General features: G+C 39.7%; 1 protein-coding gene across 2 annotated transcripts in view; it reads left to right on the top strand.

The window, feature by feature from the left end:
- The window catches only part of DERA (deoxyribose-phosphate aldolase), a 45,884-nt gene extending 29,505 nt beyond the window's left edge, over positions 1 to 16,379 (top strand). For both annotated transcript variants that reach the window (XM_010713766.3, XM_031554993.1), the window contains 3 exons: positions 9,494 to 9,606; positions 13,976 to 14,125; positions 15,791 to 16,379. In XM_010713766.3, coding sequence (XP_010712068.1) covers positions 9,494 to 9,606; positions 13,976 to 14,125; positions 15,791 to 15,847 — 320 coding nt within the window. In that variant the 3' untranslated portion in view covers positions 15,848 to 16,379. The remainder of the gene's footprint in view (positions 1 to 9,493; positions 9,607 to 13,975; positions 14,126 to 15,790) is intronic.
- The last annotated feature ends 289 nt before the right edge of the window (positions 16,380 to 16,668 follow it).

Consider the following 16,668-nt stretch of genomic DNA (forward strand, 5'->3'; position numbering starts at 1 on the left):
GCTGAGCAGCCGATGCTGGATACTTGTCTTCTGCATAACAAAGAGGATGGATGCTGAGCGGGTTCTGACTGTGGCATTAAGACATGACTTTTAAATCTCAAAAATCAATCGTGCCTTCCTCTGGGTTAGAGTCAGAACAGAATCTTAAACTGCTTTTGCTACAAAGTGTTGAAAAATACTCAAAGTGACATTGAAGTGTCGTGATTTTGGCTCTATTATGTGTCTTTTCTTTTAATCTTTAAAATTCATAGCACCTTCCAATCTTAATAAAGCAGACTAATTTTCTAGTTGCATTGTTCAGTATGGAGTATCTCTGAATGGATTTTAAGTTGCTCTTTCAAGGTGAGTAATTTTGTTACAGGCTAATAGATAGTATGTAAGCATACCTGAGTTTTAATGTTAACATATTTATTTCTGAGTTGATATCAACATTAAATAGTACAAAGCTAAATCTGGTTGCTACAAGATGGTATGTGAAATACCATGTAGTGCTATGATTCCAAGCAGTCATGGATATTTATTATTTCCTTCCAAGTGCTAATGCTATTAGTGGTAGATATATCAGGGCTTTAGCCACAGTTTGTAAAATGTCATGTACTAGACAACATTTTGAGAGACTAAGATGTATTGATTCAAAGCCAGGAATGCCAATAGATGCCTAGAACATTGCTGGTTTAATTATATCACAGTTTAGGATGGTTTATCATTGCCTGAATTATTTAAAGTGTGAGCAAGTAAATCATGCAATGCAATTCAATGTTTTTAAGTTAGGATTGATAGGTGAAATTTTCAAATAACATCTAGGTTCTCCCACAACATTTTCTTTTCTCACTCAGCTAAATGAGAGCACAGGGCTCAGTGTTCAGAACCTGAATGCCTGCCCCTAATCTGAGAGACCAGCCTTTATGTTGTTTGATAAAGCAGCAACTTGTTTTTGCAGCAACTTGTAAAGTGATAAGAAGGTATGTAGTGGTTCCTTCTCAGAAACCCAGCATATTTGTAGGTGCTGTATGTGTAATAGTAACACTGCCAAAGCAGGAAAAGGTCACCTTCCCCTCCTAGTCCATGGCCATATCCACATTCCTGTACAAAGACTATGTGTTGTTATAACCTTTAGTTCTTTTATGCAGAATTCATCCTTTGCTATCTTTGCAGCAAGGAGTGGGAAGGGGATGCTGAAGGTGTAACTTCCTTTTTGAGGGAAGCCTCTGCATAACAGTGAAGATGGCAGTGGCAACAAGTGGGAGCAGCTCTGCTGCTGTGGGCTCTCCTCCAAGCATGCTGCAGAGCACTGCCTCTAGATTTTGTGCAGCGCTACAGCTACACTCAACAGTAACACCTTACTGTTGCCAGCTCTACAGTACAGTTTGCGAACTATTTTATTCTGGAATTATTTTGGGTTGTTTATGGTTCTTCTACTCTTCAAGTACTTTGGTAGCTGATGGAACATCCCTCTCTTAAAATAATTGTACTGCTACTCTTTCGACCCAGTCCACTCTTCTCTTCACTGCTTAAAAGTGCCATGGCTGCCTGCCTCCTGTTTTGTCACAGATGTTGTGCTGAGGAGATGGCATGGGTCTAGTCAGCTGGGCGAACACCATGCCATCCGTCTTACCTTCTGCATGGGTGCACGGAGGCATACTCCCAAGCAGAACCCATGTTCTCATGCTAGAGCAGAGAGGAGATTTGTACTGATGTCTCCTGTGTTTTGTCTTGCTTAAACTGGTGGCAAACCATGTTCTACACATTAGTCTGTGGAAGATCATAGAAGGTTTGGGTTGGAAGAGACCTTTAAGATCATCTGGTTCCAACCCCCTGCTATAGGGAGGGACACCTACCTCTAGACCAGGTTGCTCAGAGCCCCATCCAGCCTGGCCTTGAATGCTTCCAGGGAAGGGGCATTCGCAGCCTCACTGGCAGCCTGTTCTTGTGTATCACCACCTTCACAGTAAAAAAATTTCTTCCAAGTATCTAGTCTAAATTTACCCTTTTCCATTTTAAAACCATTTCCCCTCATCCTGTCGCTACACACCCTTATAAAAAGTCAGCTTTCTTGTAGGCCCCTTTCAGGTATTGGAAGGCTGTTCCAAGGTCTCCTCAGAGCCTTCTCTTCTCCAGGCTGAAGGGCCGCAGATCTCAACCTGTCCTCATAGGGGAGATGCTCCAGTCCTATGATCATCTTTGTGTCCCTCCTCTGGACCCGCTCCAACAGCTCCATGTCCTTCTTGTGTTGGGGGCTGCAGAACTGGACACTCCAGATGGGGTCTCACGAGAGCAGAGTAGAGGGGCATAATCCCTTCCCTCAACCTGTGGTCACGCTTCTCTTGGTGCAACCCAGATACAGGTGGCATTCTGGGCTGCAAGTGCAGATTGCTGGCTCATGTTGAATCTCTCATCAACTGACACCCCCAAATCCTTCTCTTCAGCACTTTCTCAAGCCATTTTCCACTCAACCTGTATCTTGAGATTGCCCTGACCCAGATACAGGACCTTGCACTTGGCCTTGTTGAACTTTATGAGGTTGGCATGGGCCCACCTCTCTCCGCTCTGTTGACTCAGAAATAAACAGCACTTGGACTCGATAAGCTGAGGGGAAAGGTACATTTTTTCTTAGTGATTATTGTATGGTTACCATTAGGTGTTGGAATGCATTGGTTTATTTATTCGTTCTACCTTTGGCTTGTCATGTGTCATTAGGCAAACTGCTTACCCAGTTTTAGTATTGCCATCTGCAAAAAGAAATAAGGTTAATATAGGTTGTATACTGTAAAGCCCTTGAGTGTAATGCATGGTACACATTTTTGAATAAATAACATAAAAATCTCAGGGAAGTAGTGCAACATTTAACAAGTAGATAATGATACAGGGATTCCTTAATCTTCTTTGTGGTCCCACTCATTGCTCTTGGGAGTGAATCCTGCTGCTTTTCATTGGAGAGGACAAGGGAGAACTACTGCAGAGGCACATAACTGCCTGTACTGCTCCTGCACTCATACACGTCCTAACACTGCTTCTATTTGGTACTGTGGGAGGGGACTGAGAACATGTGTTTTTTTCTTGTGCTTTAGTGTGATTTGAAGCCACAGGTGTCACCACTGACGGGGATCCCAGCTGTGGTCACTGAGGTCAGAATATGTCCATTATTTCTTTTCTCTTTTACTATGCACAAGTAGGGTTTGGATTGAAAGAAATGCTCTAAAAATAACAAAAGCCAATGTCTTGTAGCAGAACTAAAGAAAGTGGTATGGATCGTTCTTTTGAACCTTCTAAACACATTTTAAATGAACACACAAGAATCTAATACTAATTAAGTAATAGTATCCTATGGAGACCTGTGGTAGATACTATAATAGTGCATTAGCAAGCTATACATAATTCAGCAATGCTGAATTCCTTCAGAGATCACCTACAGGGAATTTTGCATAAGTATGGACTTAATAATTTGTCCCTTCATGTGTGTGCATAATTGTTCCTAAGGGCACTGTTTGGCCTGCAGATTGCCCGTTACCAGAGATGGTGTACAGGAAAGGAAGCATCCATTTCTAGTCTTGAAAACCAACTGAGATTATAGGGTAGGTCATTAGAAAGGTTGTCTTATTTGTAAACAGACATTAAACATGGAGCCCCATGTTCTGATTCATTTTTTGCTTCATGCAGGCACTTTTCAGAAAAGAATTGCAAAGTTTAGTTCACAAAATGCCAAATTGTAAGCCAGCAATTTCAAAAATGCATAGGCACCTGAACAAGTGTTACGACACAGTAGCCATGTGTGATGGAGCTGAAGCAGCTCAGTGAGCTACTGCTGAAGCATGCTGTCACAGATATGTATTCTCTTAAATGGCAAAATTAAGCTGCAGGGAAATATATTTTATCTTGCAACTGCGGTAGAGTAAGGATGTGTAAGTGGACTAATGTGATGTCTCAGCTAAAAAGAATTAGCCATTCATGTTAGCCTGCCACTCATTTTCAGAGGTTTGATCTTAAGATCCTCTTTTTTAGGTACTCATAAAATGAAAAAAAAATGTCTTGCTCGTGGAACTCTATACGTATTTGATAGGGTTATTATTACTGCTGCCTTGTCAGCACAAACAATAGAGGCTTACTGTTGTCTCCTCAACAGCATGACTCTGTGCCACCAGACTGAAGTCCTGTAAGGGAGTGCATCTACCCCATGTTGCCACATTTTGTTATAGCCAAGTTGCAGCAACCAGATACATTTCTACTCACTAGAAGTACATACTAAGTAACATGGCATAATTGTCCCTCTGCAAGCATATGTCTCTGAACTGTTGTTTAAAACTGCCAGATGCATCTTTGTTCTTTTTTAAGAGTAAGGCAACAACTCAGATTCTGTAGTTATAATCGTTCCCCAAGGGCATTTGAAGCACTTTGCAACCAAAAGGTTGTGATTACTCCTCAATTGCCATACTGCTTGTTGTTGCTTATTGCTTAATTATGGAACCGTAATATGTTTCTTGGATGCTGTCAGCTAAGTAGCATTGTTTGGTTCTCACGCTCTGCTTCATTTTTGCACGGGACAGGGAAGCTTTGTGATTTTTTGATACGATGGAGGGGATAGCAGTAGGATGGCCAGCTCAATTCTGACCTTCAGGAGAACAGGGCATTGAATTCTTGCCCTGTCATCTGCTTGACTTAGGCAAATCTTTCCCTACGCTCGGGTGCGTAAGGCTTAATGAGTATGTGGGATAAATAGTGGGCCTCATCTTAATCTCTAGGTGTGGGTTTAAGATGCTTAAGCCATTACTTTCAGCAAATCCAGCTGGTTTGGTTTAAATGGTCTTCAGTGACCTACAGTGGCTGAGGTGTGTGCGTAGAGTGCGAGAGCAGAGGAACAGAGTTTTAATATCTGGAAATATTCTAGCTAGTGTCACAGGGCACAGTGATCATGGCTCAATTGGCCTGGCTCTCAACTGTGTAGAGAACTCAGTTTCTCTGTACAGACTGCACTGGTCACATTCCTTGAGGTTCATACTAATTTCTGTCTCCATTTAAACTGAGGTGATGCAGTTTTTGCTTGCTTGGGCCTTGGTGCTGTTCCTGGGTTCAGAGCAAGCCCAGCTAAAACAGGCATCTAATGCTGCTGTGTTGCACAGGGGATTTGATGTCTGCACTCTTCACTGATTCAGTGAATCGTGCCTGACTCACAGAAAGGCAAATGTACTTTTGCAGTTGCACTATGAAAAAGAGTGAAAATGTGCCCTTTTCTAGGCTCACTGGGCCTACTAGTCTATCTCGAAAAACTCATTTTGTAAGTCTTTTGTGTAACCTACCCAAATGAAGGAGAAAGCAACAAGTGACCCAGGGGGTAATTTAACATCGGCTTGGATATTTGTATGTATATATTCATAGGAAGATGGGAAGATAGGTGATAAATTTGGGGTTCTAAATCATCACCTAAGTTTCCAGATGAAACTCCTACTGAACTTCATTCCTTAGACTTGTTTTTAAAAACATGAATAAGAAATCGAATTGATGAAACACTTCTGTTATTACAAGGTTGGCATAAATTCTACTTAATGAGGTGCTTTTTATGGCAGCAGTTGATTTTTAAATCCCCCTTTTCATTACTGAAATCTCCACTTTAATAACACATTACGTTGCAGAGTGCTTTGGTAGCATGCATCTTCTGAATTCAGTGAGAGGCTGCCTGGAGTCCTGCATGGAAGCTCTTGTATCATGAATAGAATTTGTTCAGGAAATAAAAATATATTGTTTTCTTTGGTAGAGGATGCTACTAAATTGGCTCTATGTTTGTCTAATAATCACATCTAAAGCTGATTATTCTGGTAATAGCCTTAAGATATTATTTAAAAATAAATATATAAATGCACTACTTTTGTACTAATACTAGTTTTTAATCTCTTCTTGTTTCTGTGAAGTCTGAATGAGATTTTCAAAATTGAATAATAATTTGATCCGTTAATCTTTTGAAGCTAGTAATTTTATTTTCCCCTCTTTGCAGTCTCTGAGGCTCGCAAATGAATAGAGCTTCATTACTGGAGTCTGCATTTAATAACCATTATCCATTATCTTGTAATTAAGACTCCCTGTAACGAATCATGAGGACAATGCAAAAATACATAGTACATTTCTTTAATGAACTGGAAAATGTTCATCTTGTTCTATTTAGTAATGAGTTGCTGAATAGTCGTTAAATCCACTGGAGAATAGAGCTAGATGAATTCTGAAGACTATCTTGAGTTTGTGGTTAATCTATTAGAATTAAAATTTCATCTTCTATTTTTATCAACAGCTGATTAGAAGTCATTCTGTTTGACCAAATTGATTAGAAGACCATATACAAGGGCAGCTGTTGTTTAATGAAAGTTTTTAATGAAACTGTACCATAGAGACTTGTAATTATAAGACTTATAAAAGCTTTGACTTACCTTATACTAGAAAAAATGAAAAGTATTGCAATGAAGGACTTTAAGTGCTGCATTTCAAAAGGGAAATTAAAAGTATAATTTGGCACTGTTAAAGTTTCACTTCCACTATTTGTTTGAATGTGACTATCAGATGTCCATACTGTCTCTCTGACAGAGGATAGCTCTGAAATATATAACTCAACTATTTCTCATATGTGCTCAGTTCCCTGCAAGACTCAATCAAGTCTTAGTTGCCTCTTTTTTGTACTGCAACTTCTTTGCAGTTAGAACTTGTTTCCTGAGTAGTCATTTCAGTTTTGAATGGGGAATGTTGTAGCATGGTGCAGCTTAAACACCATTGACTGCCTGGGCAGGAAACCTGCAGATAAAAACAAACACGGATTTACAGGAGGCAATGTTAGTGATGAAGTTTGATTGCATTTAAATTGCAGGACACTGAAACATGCATGGTTTTATCTCAACTTCCCAGCAGGTTGAAACCTAGCTGCATGCCAACCTGCATCAGAAAGACAGGTCTCTGGAGCATATTACAGCATACTGTCAGAATGTAGTCAAGGCATCTCCTTACTTTGAGCCAGCAATGAAAGTTCCCTTTCTTACTCTAGGGGATGTCATAGAGGCTTCATCATTCAAATAAGAGACAAAATGGACTAAGCCAAATCTGAAGTGGAAGCAGATGCAGTTCCAATTGACTTAAGTGGATGATGCACTACTACGCTATGTTTGAATTAGCCCTCTTCTCCTCACGATTACTTTTGATAATTAATGATCCCACAGTACACCTTTTCTAAGAAGAAGTACGTTCCCAGGGGTGAAGTATGCTCTATTGCAATTAAAGAACTTTTGTCACTGTATTGTGTCAGTGAAGGATCAGACACTGCAAAGCAATTCTTTTTGCTCATTTCTTAGCTTTTTGTAATATTGCACTGCTGAATTTGTTTTAAGCCCACCCAGAACAGCAAGAAGGTACAAGAACGCTACACAAGTATCCAGAACAGACGGTGAGGAAAGTTGTGTAAAAGTGAGAACATGTGAAATAAACAATGAGTCAAAGTTAACTCTCCCTCTTTAAATAACATATATATTTTTTTATATTGTTACTGCATTATATCAGACCACGGCATTAAATGTAGTAATTTGCACTGTTACCATTACAAAGCGCATAAGAAAGGAATTGTTTCCCTGTTTACAGTACTATACAGCTGGCTTCATTAAACACACATGGGATTTTTTTGCTTTCACTTTAAACAGCTATTTGAAATAAGATGCTAGACTGTCAAATCTGAGATCAAATTGATGAAAAGTTGTATTAAAAACGTGATGAAAATTGTTTCTATTCTGAAAGATCCTTGTGGAAATATTAAAATATTGATCTATATGCAAAATTTGTTCAGAGAAAATCATTGGCTTTTTTTTGTTGTTGTTGTTAATCTGCTATCTTTCTTTTACATATATGTAACACATGTAACACACATATATAATGTACTTCCATTCAGGAACATATATGTAAGTTGGTCCAAAAATAATGGCTCCTATTTATTTCCGTGGAAGCTACAACAGATACAAAGAGCGCAATAACACTATTCAATACAGCAAATTCTCAGCTACTAGGCACTCTTTTTCAACGTAGTCACCAGCATTAGCTATGCATTTGCCACCAATTAAAAAGAGCCTGCATGCTGAGCTCATAAAAATTTGCACCAGCAGAGGTGACCCACTGTTTCACAGCTGCTGTGATGATATAATTGCTAGGAAAATTGCCCATGCAGTCCATCTTTATCATCAACCTGAGAAGATGAAAGTCACAGGGTGCCAAATCTGGACTATACAGCGAGTGTGGTAGGACAGTCCAGCCAAGGCTGGCAATGTACTCCACAGTCTTCAAACTGGTGCTGGGCCTGGTGTTATCATGTTGCAGGAGTAAAGTTATCTTATTCTCTGGCCTGACTCTGGAAGTTTAAGCCTTCAGCTTAGTCAGCATCATGGTATAGCGGTCAGAATTGATGATCTGTCTAAGTTCCAGGAAATCCAGAATGATTACCCTTTTTCTGTCCCAGAAGATGGTGCACATCACTTTATCTGCTGAACGTTGCATCTTGATTTTTTTCTTTGATGGGGAATTCAGTGTGGCTACTCCATGGACTGCCAGTTTGACACTGGTTCATAGTAATAACAGCACTTCTCGTTACCAGTAATGATGCGATCCAGGAAACTGTCACCTTCAGCCTTGTATTGGTTCTGTAGGTCTTGACAAACTTGAATATGGTGATCTTTCTCTTCCTCACTGAGCATTCACGAGACCTACCTGGTGCAAACTTTGCGATATTCCAACATTGCCACTATTGTTTCCAGTGCATTGAAGCCAATATGTACACATAAATAACATAATCTGGAGTCGTAACCTACAGATTCACATACACAGATGAGCTGATAGAGATGTTCTTCATTTTGTGGTGTGACAGCTTAGCGTGGTGTCCAGAACTTGGCACCTCCCATCGCCTCATTGTGCACACATCTACTGTTTGGTTTCCATAAAATTTCAGCAAGCATTGATGAGTGTCAATGGGTGGCATTTTTGCCACGTGGAGGAATTCAGTGACACACCTTTCCTTCATATGCACTTCCATATCAGATGCCCCTCTATTGCCATCTATCACATGGAAACAAATTGTGATAGAATATTGGTGGTAAGGTTCAATGTCTACTGCCGTACCACCAACATCAGTTTCTGATGTTGTGAATCAATTTAGTAAAATAGGAGGCATTCGTTTTGGAGCAGCCCTTGTAATATATTGGACTTTATTGAAAGGATAGTTGATGTGATTTCTAGAGCACAGAATTAAGATCTGAGGTGTTCATTTAGCCCCTGGGATGCCTGAGTTGTTCTGAAACCAGATGATTATCTCACCTTCCTGCTTTAGTCTTTGCAGGTGCAAAGTTAACATGGACTCCACAGGGATGTGTAAAAGGGATGCTTTGTAATTGCTGTGAAGGATGAGGACATCCTTGGAGGGTGTGAACTACACATATTGCACAGTGGTTCTCATTCTAAAACCACTATAAAGATTTTTACTTCCTTTCAGGTTCTGATTTTATAAAGACATCTACAGGAAAGGAAGTGGAAAATGCGATTCTTCCGGTTGGCGTTGTCATGATGCGAGCCATTAAAGAATTCTATTGGCAAACCGGCTTTAAGGTAATTCTCGTAACCCTTCTGAAAATGAACCAAACAGGTTTACTCAGAAGATTGTAAGACTGTAAAATTTTCAAAATACAGTATATGTAAATCTGCATATATTAGCTTCCATTGTTATAGAGCAGTAGGTAGTGGGCAATGGGATTTCTCTGTTGTATGCCTCTTTCTGTTTACTAGTAATTTAAACAGAGAAAAAATCCGAAACCAAAACACACTTTTGACTTTCCTCTCTTGAGTAAACTGTCAGTTAATTCCCTAAAACCTTGTGCAATTTTGGTACATCAGATGATGCATTTAGTTTTGAGTTTTGTTTCACCATGTAAGATATTTAAATGGTCATCTCAATGACAGGGCGAATCTCAAGCTGACAGTGATTGGCATACTGCCATAATATAGCCACCAAGAGTTCATCCAGAGAACATGACTCTATTTTCTGACTTAGTTATGGCAACCCAAAGAGTAAATTCTGCTCATTTCTTCCTTGCTGGAGGAGTTTTCAAGGGCAGATCCAATTGGATCTTGTTTTTGAGATGGAGGGAGAGCAAGACAGGCTGGGAGAGCATTGCACCCTTTATCTGATAGTCAGGTCACTATCAAGGAAGGTCAGGGAGGTGAGGAGAAGAGAGGAGTCTATGAACTGTCTGTGCATCTATCCTGCTACTAGAGCAGAGAGAGGAGGAGGTTATTCAGAAAGGCTTATGCCACCTTCCATTTCCTATATCTACAGACAATCAGAGCTCCTTCTTAAATCATAGAATCATAGAATGGCCTGGGTTGAAAAGGACCACAGTGATCATCTACTTTCAATACCCCTGCTGTGGGCAGTGTCACCAACCACTAGACCAAGCTGCCCAGAACCACATCAAGCCTGGCCTTGAATGCTTCTAGGGATGGGGCATCCATAACATCTCTGGGCAACCTGTTCCAATGTGTCACCACCCAGATCTACTCAGCAGTGGGCTTTTCCCTTACCTGGGGCTTCGGGGAAGGAGGTGTCATTTAACTAAGACTCTCTCCTCAATTCTGTGCCACCTTTCTATCCTTCCAACTTACCATTCATTCCTGTCAGAAGATGATGTGATAATGGGACATGGGATGACCAGTGGGACAGAGGCTGAGATGGCTTCAGGGGCTGTTGGAGCTTGAGGAGCACATCACAACAGGTTACATGTATCCTTCTGCTCTCTGTAGTTGTCTGCATGAGGCTGGTATGGATCCCTGGGCTGATTTCCCTCCTCCCTTCCCCAGTCTGCATCTCTTCTTGCCGTACAAGAGCTCTAGCCTATCTCATAGGCTTGCTTCTGCAGAAGCATCATTGCTGCCAACTGGAAGCAGATCCCTTGGGCCAGGTGACTCGTCTCCACACAGGTGCTGCTTGCAGGAGCCATGTGCCAAAGGCTAGGCATCAGCACAGCTTTGTACAAATAATTGGATACAAATGTTGAATTCACCTTTTGCTTTAAAAGAATGTATTCATGGTATAAAAATGTGTTATTCAGAATGAGTGCCTATGTCTGTGTATGTCAGAGAATTAGATGTAAACTGACTTTGTGTGCTTTTATTAACTGAAGACAATATTATCAGCAACAAGAGATTTATAAATGGTTTCTTTAACAAACTAATTTTGCTGCTGTAGGGATCCTTTCTAGCAAGGCGTTGGCTGAGAAAAACAGGTTAATACAGAAATTAAACTTCTTCGAGGATAGGAACAAGTTGCAGAGTAACATTTATTGAATGATAAGCTGTGGTGGTGATATGAAAAGTGTGCAATATAATGGGAAATAATCTTTTCCTGTCATTATTGAAGGACATACATAAATTGGTTTTTCTGTTGGGAAAACCCCCAATCCAGAAAAACTTATTACTTTTAATAATATAAGGTGAAGAGAAAATTCTTGAGGAGATGAACTTATTAAGCAAAATAATGAAATGCTGTGAAACAGCAGGGAAGTGGTGGCTGGACTTCATACCGCTCTCGAATTAAATGCCCTCCCCCTTTCCTTTTCGTGTTTTTATGGCAGTCAGATGTGCAGTAAATGGGGGTGAGGACAGACTTTCCTATGTCAGTTTTTTTTTGTTTTTTTGTTTTTGTTTTTTTTTTTTGTTAAAGACCTTTCAGAATTTGCTAAAAGGGAAAGGAATTTTGCATAGCCTTTTTAGTTATCTTATTTATTAACGGTATTTTACTTGTTTTTACCACAGGTTATCTTGAAGAGCTGTAGTATTTCTAGGAAGAAATCTAGATTTGAATTTGATTGGGATTTCTCTTCCTTAGGGAAAACACAGTCCCAGTATTTTAATTTATTGTCTAGAGGATGCTTTTCCAGTTGATGTGCTTTAAATTCCTTTTGGAAATCTAATGTTAACAGATGTATGCATACACTTATGCATGCATCCATCCATCCACAAAAATATAGTCTTTGTATTTGGATTTATCAAGCTTTTCCTGTTATTGTTCTTTATAATCTTATTGGAAATATGCTGTTATCACAATACTTCAGTGTTAAAAGAAGGATTTATTCTGTTTGTTTGTCCTGAAATCACTATTAAAATTACCAAACTTATTTAAAATGACAGATAATTTTAGATTCTATTGTCGTAACCATAAGGTACAAAGAAACCAATCAAGGCAGTAAGCTTTCAGGAAAGTATATACAGAAATCAGAATGATAATTCTTTCATAAGGAGGCTGAAGAGAAGGACTAACCAAGATAAAGATGTATGGCAGAAGGAAATATAGAAAGCATCGCTATGTGCTACTGTGCATGTTGTTCAGATTTTCTTCTTTAATGCAGATACACTTTTTCTTAATTCTGCTTGTTCTTCTAGAATTTTAAAAATCTGTTGCTGGCCAACATCTGACGTAATGCGACAAACTTTCTGACCAGGATTTTGATAGCAATGCTTTACAAAAGCTATCTTAGAATGAGATACGTGTAAATGGCACATAACCAGAAGTGTGTGCAGTAGGTTGTCTCTGTGCTGGCTCATGGGATCATGAGATTCAAGGCATGCTTTGCCTTAAAGCTAGGTTTTTCCTGTCATGTGTCGTAATACACATGGCAGTTCACCTAACCAAGTATGACACATCTCTCATCAAGTGCCTGCAAGCATATCCAGTATCTGGTGGAAGGGAAGTTTTACAGTTCCTGTAGAACAGAAAAAAAATCCATCTCTTGTAGAGAGACCTAATTTAGTCTTCATTTAGTAAATTTTAGTGAAAAAGTTCGAAATAAGTTTGAATTTACAACCCAATTATGTATTACTCTGACACTTAGGATTTTTATAAAATACAACTGCCTCCTATTGCTCTTCACACAAGTCAGCTTCACTGCGTGCCTTATTTTGGCATGTTTGACATTACATAATTGCATTTATATTTGCTGATTTTTTTTCAAATAAGATTGCAACATGAGCAGTAAGTGATATTGAGCTGGCAGTGGGCTTTTGCAGCCCAGAAGGCCAACAGTATCCTGGGCTGTGCCTAAAGAGGCATCCCATGCAGGGCAAGGAAGGTGATCATTGTCCTCTACTCTGCCCTTGAGAAGCCACATCAGAAGTACTGTGTCCTGGTCTGGGGCTCCCAGCTCAAGAAAGAGGTGGGATTTTAGGAGCAGATCCAGAGGTCCTGGTCAGAGGGTTGGAGCACCTCTTCTATAAAGACAGCTCTCCTAAAAAGAGCTGGGCTTCTTCATCCTGGAGAAGAGAACGCTCTAGGAAGACCTCCCTCCAGCTTTTCAATACTTAAAGGAGCTCATAAGGCAGGAGGGAAATCAACTTTTCACATGGGTAGATAGAGATAGGACGGGGGGATGATTTTAAACTAAAAGAAGAGAGATTTAGATTAGATGTCAGGGGAAAATTTTTCACTGAAAGTGTGGTAAGGCATTGACAAATGCTGCCCAGAGAAGCTGTGCCCCATCCCTGGGTCAGGTTGGATAGGGCCCTGGGCAGCCTGAGCTGCTGGGTGGAATCATGCCCATGGCGGGGGTGTTGAACTGGATGAGCTTTAAGGTCCCTTCCAACCCAAGCCATTTTATAATTCTCTGATTTGCAGATAGCCCTGGTCCTGCCCAAATCCCTTGACCTAACGTGTTATGGGCAAATTTCAGTCAAACCCAGCTCCTGAGAAAGTGCACGGGAGCAAAAGTATTGCTCCCTCAATTGCTTTCACTCACAACAAAAAATTTGTCTTTCAGTGTGAAGACAGGCCTGATGGATGACTTGCAGCACTAGTCCAGACCGAACACTGCTTACAATCAGATATTTACCAGAACAGAGTTTTTTATATACACCACACAGCAAGTCAACAAATGCTGGTTGTTTTTCTGGGGCTATAATGAAATATTGCAATGTTTTTTATATGTAGGTTGGATTTAAGCCTGCTGGTGGCATTCGGACAGCAAAAGAAGCTATTACTTGGCTTATGCTGGTAAAAGAGGAACTGGGAGTGGAATGGCTGAAACCAGAGCTCTTTCGCCTTGGTGCTAGTAGTTTGTTGGAAGACATTGAGAAACAGGTTAGTTAATAGTTTTCAGATCTGTAGAGAGAAGCAATTATCTTTCTAAATGTACTGGCTTACTGTTTTTGCAGAATATGCTTTTTGGTGTTGTTTAAGAGATAACAGAACATGCATTATTAACAAGTTCACTTCCAGCACAGTATTAGCTTAAATTTGGCCTGTCATTACAGACCTTTGGGATTCGGGTAACCCAAGCATCTGACAGTTCCCTGGGCCAGACTCACAGTGCAGTAGGCAAAAGAGCTCCATTTGTACACATGTAGTCTTTTGCTAACGCTCAGCAGTGCACTCCCCTGCACTTCTGTCTGTTGCCAGTTCAGATGGCCATCAGGAAACATTACAGACCCTTTGCGTCAATTGTTTACAATATATTTCCATATTCTAGAAAAAGTCCTCTCATTCTACAAATGGTACTGCTGATAGAGAATTTCTTACGTATTGATTATTTCCTGGGGAAGAAAAAGCAATTGCCTATTACAAAGTCTCACTTTTTCTAATGGATTTCATTTTTTGTGCAGGCAGGTCACTGTGTTTCCTGGCAGACAAACAGGGTATGAGATACAGTAGCAACGTGTAGTTTCCAGTAAGAAGAACTGTCTGCCTGTGACCTGTCCCACTGGAGTGGGGGATCTAACTCCAAGTACACGGCGTAGTTAAAGTGACGGAGTATCATAGGAAGGACTAAAATATTAGGGCTGCTCAACTTTACTCCCATTCCCTTTAAGCCCAAGGGATGAGGTGATATTAGCTCTAACAAAAAAAAAACAGTTTCGTAGTTCTTGTGCTATGAGAGAATGTCTGCTGTGTAGGGGGACTGAAGGAGAGAAAAACATGAAACTGTTCCTTTGCCCATCTTTCCTAGCAACTGAAGTACTAACATATTATAAGAAAAGTCTTAACAGCTCAAAGATATCAGGTGAATATTGATGACATTTGAAAACCCCTGGTTCCCTCTTGCAGTGAGAGTAATACTGTCTTGCTCCACTGCCAGACTGTTTCTGCCTCTGACTTGACCTAAAATCATGTCTCTTGTTATGACAAAACACGATGAGCTGTTTTTTTTTGCCACTGCTATCACTGCTGGCTCTTACATGACAGCTAGAGTATGTGATAGTTTGTTCTGGTTTCTTAACAGTGGCACCTTTTTATCTGCCAGGGATTGCACAAAGACCACAGTCATGACCAAAGCTCGGCTATGCTGTGTCATCTAAAACTATGTGAGATAAAATGTACCAGCCGTTATATTCACAAAAACAGATATGTATAAGAGCAAAACACAGAAAACAGGGAAACACTCAGCCCTGAGGCAGTGAAGAGCCATGTAAAAGCGTAAGCAGTTTTGAATCCTTTGAATATTAAAAATAATGCTGAAATCATCAAACCAAAATTACAATGGGAGTAAATCATTGTCTTTTACTTGTCTGTTTTTGAAAGTAACAGAAGTCCTTTTTCTTTTTATTTCCAAGCAAGGCAGCAAGAGCTCTTAGTTCAAATCAAATAAGTATATGAAGGCATACTGCATCATATTTTATGAACACATACATACACAAATAAATACCCATCATCTTCTTCTGACATGCCTTTAATTTCTGACTTTCATGATACTTTGAAATTTACAGTCGTATATATAACTCCATCATGAATGTCCTTTTTTTCTTGCAGATTTTCCACCACGTAACTGGCTCTTACGCACTTCAACACGACCTGGCAATGGCTTAAATACAAAATCAACTCAGGATTATTTTTATAAAAGAAGCCTTTAAAAAAATAGCATTCAGAAGTCTTCCGACAACTGAGTGCGTTTGATAGAATTAAAGGCATAATTCTCTCTTTTTCATATATTACAGCATTTAAAAATATGCTCAAGTCTGCTGGTTGTACTTGATCAAAAAGTGGAAAAAAATGGTAATTCTGAAACAGTTAAATAGTTAATACTTACAGATTTGCAAAGTTAATCTTGCAAAGTCTTCCTCAGCCCAGCCTGAAAAGCTTATTAATGGCAACACTGAAATACTATGAAAAAGATTTGGGTGTCCTGGTAGCACTTTGCAGGCTGAGAAATGAAGTATCTAAAGAATGTTTCATATTGCTAATTAAGAGCTACAGATCTTGGAACAGCTTTCCATTCACCTCTGACTAGATCTTTGTTAGGATATGTTGCACTATTAATTGTTATGTTGATTCGGTTTCAAGCATTGTAACCTGAGAAAATGAAACTTGGTTATTTCTTTCTTTTATAAAATCTTGGTAGCAAAAAACCGTTTTTATTATTTTATTTTTTTATTTTTTCCCCAAAACTTGGGCACAGACATCCATATTTAGACCCTTGAATAAAGGTGGCTTGATTTCTAGAACAGCTGAGTATCCACAGTTGCTCCTGAAGCTAATGGGAGCTCTGGGTGATCAGAACAACTGAAAATCAAGCAGCCTCTATATAGATGCCTAACTATGCATTCAGGAGGCTATTTTCAGGCATTTCACTCTTAAAAATTTTAGTCTGTCTTAGAAGCTCCCGTTCCTGTCTCCTGTCATTTTTAAAC

This window comes from Meleagris gallopavo, chromosome 1 (genome assembly GCF_000146605.3).
Source record: "Meleagris gallopavo isolate NT-WF06-2002-E0010 breed Aviagen turkey brand Nicholas breeding stock chromosome 1, Turkey_5.1, whole genome shotgun sequence".
Taxonomy (NCBI): domain Eukaryota; kingdom Metazoa; phylum Chordata; class Aves; order Galliformes; family Phasianidae; genus Meleagris; species Meleagris gallopavo.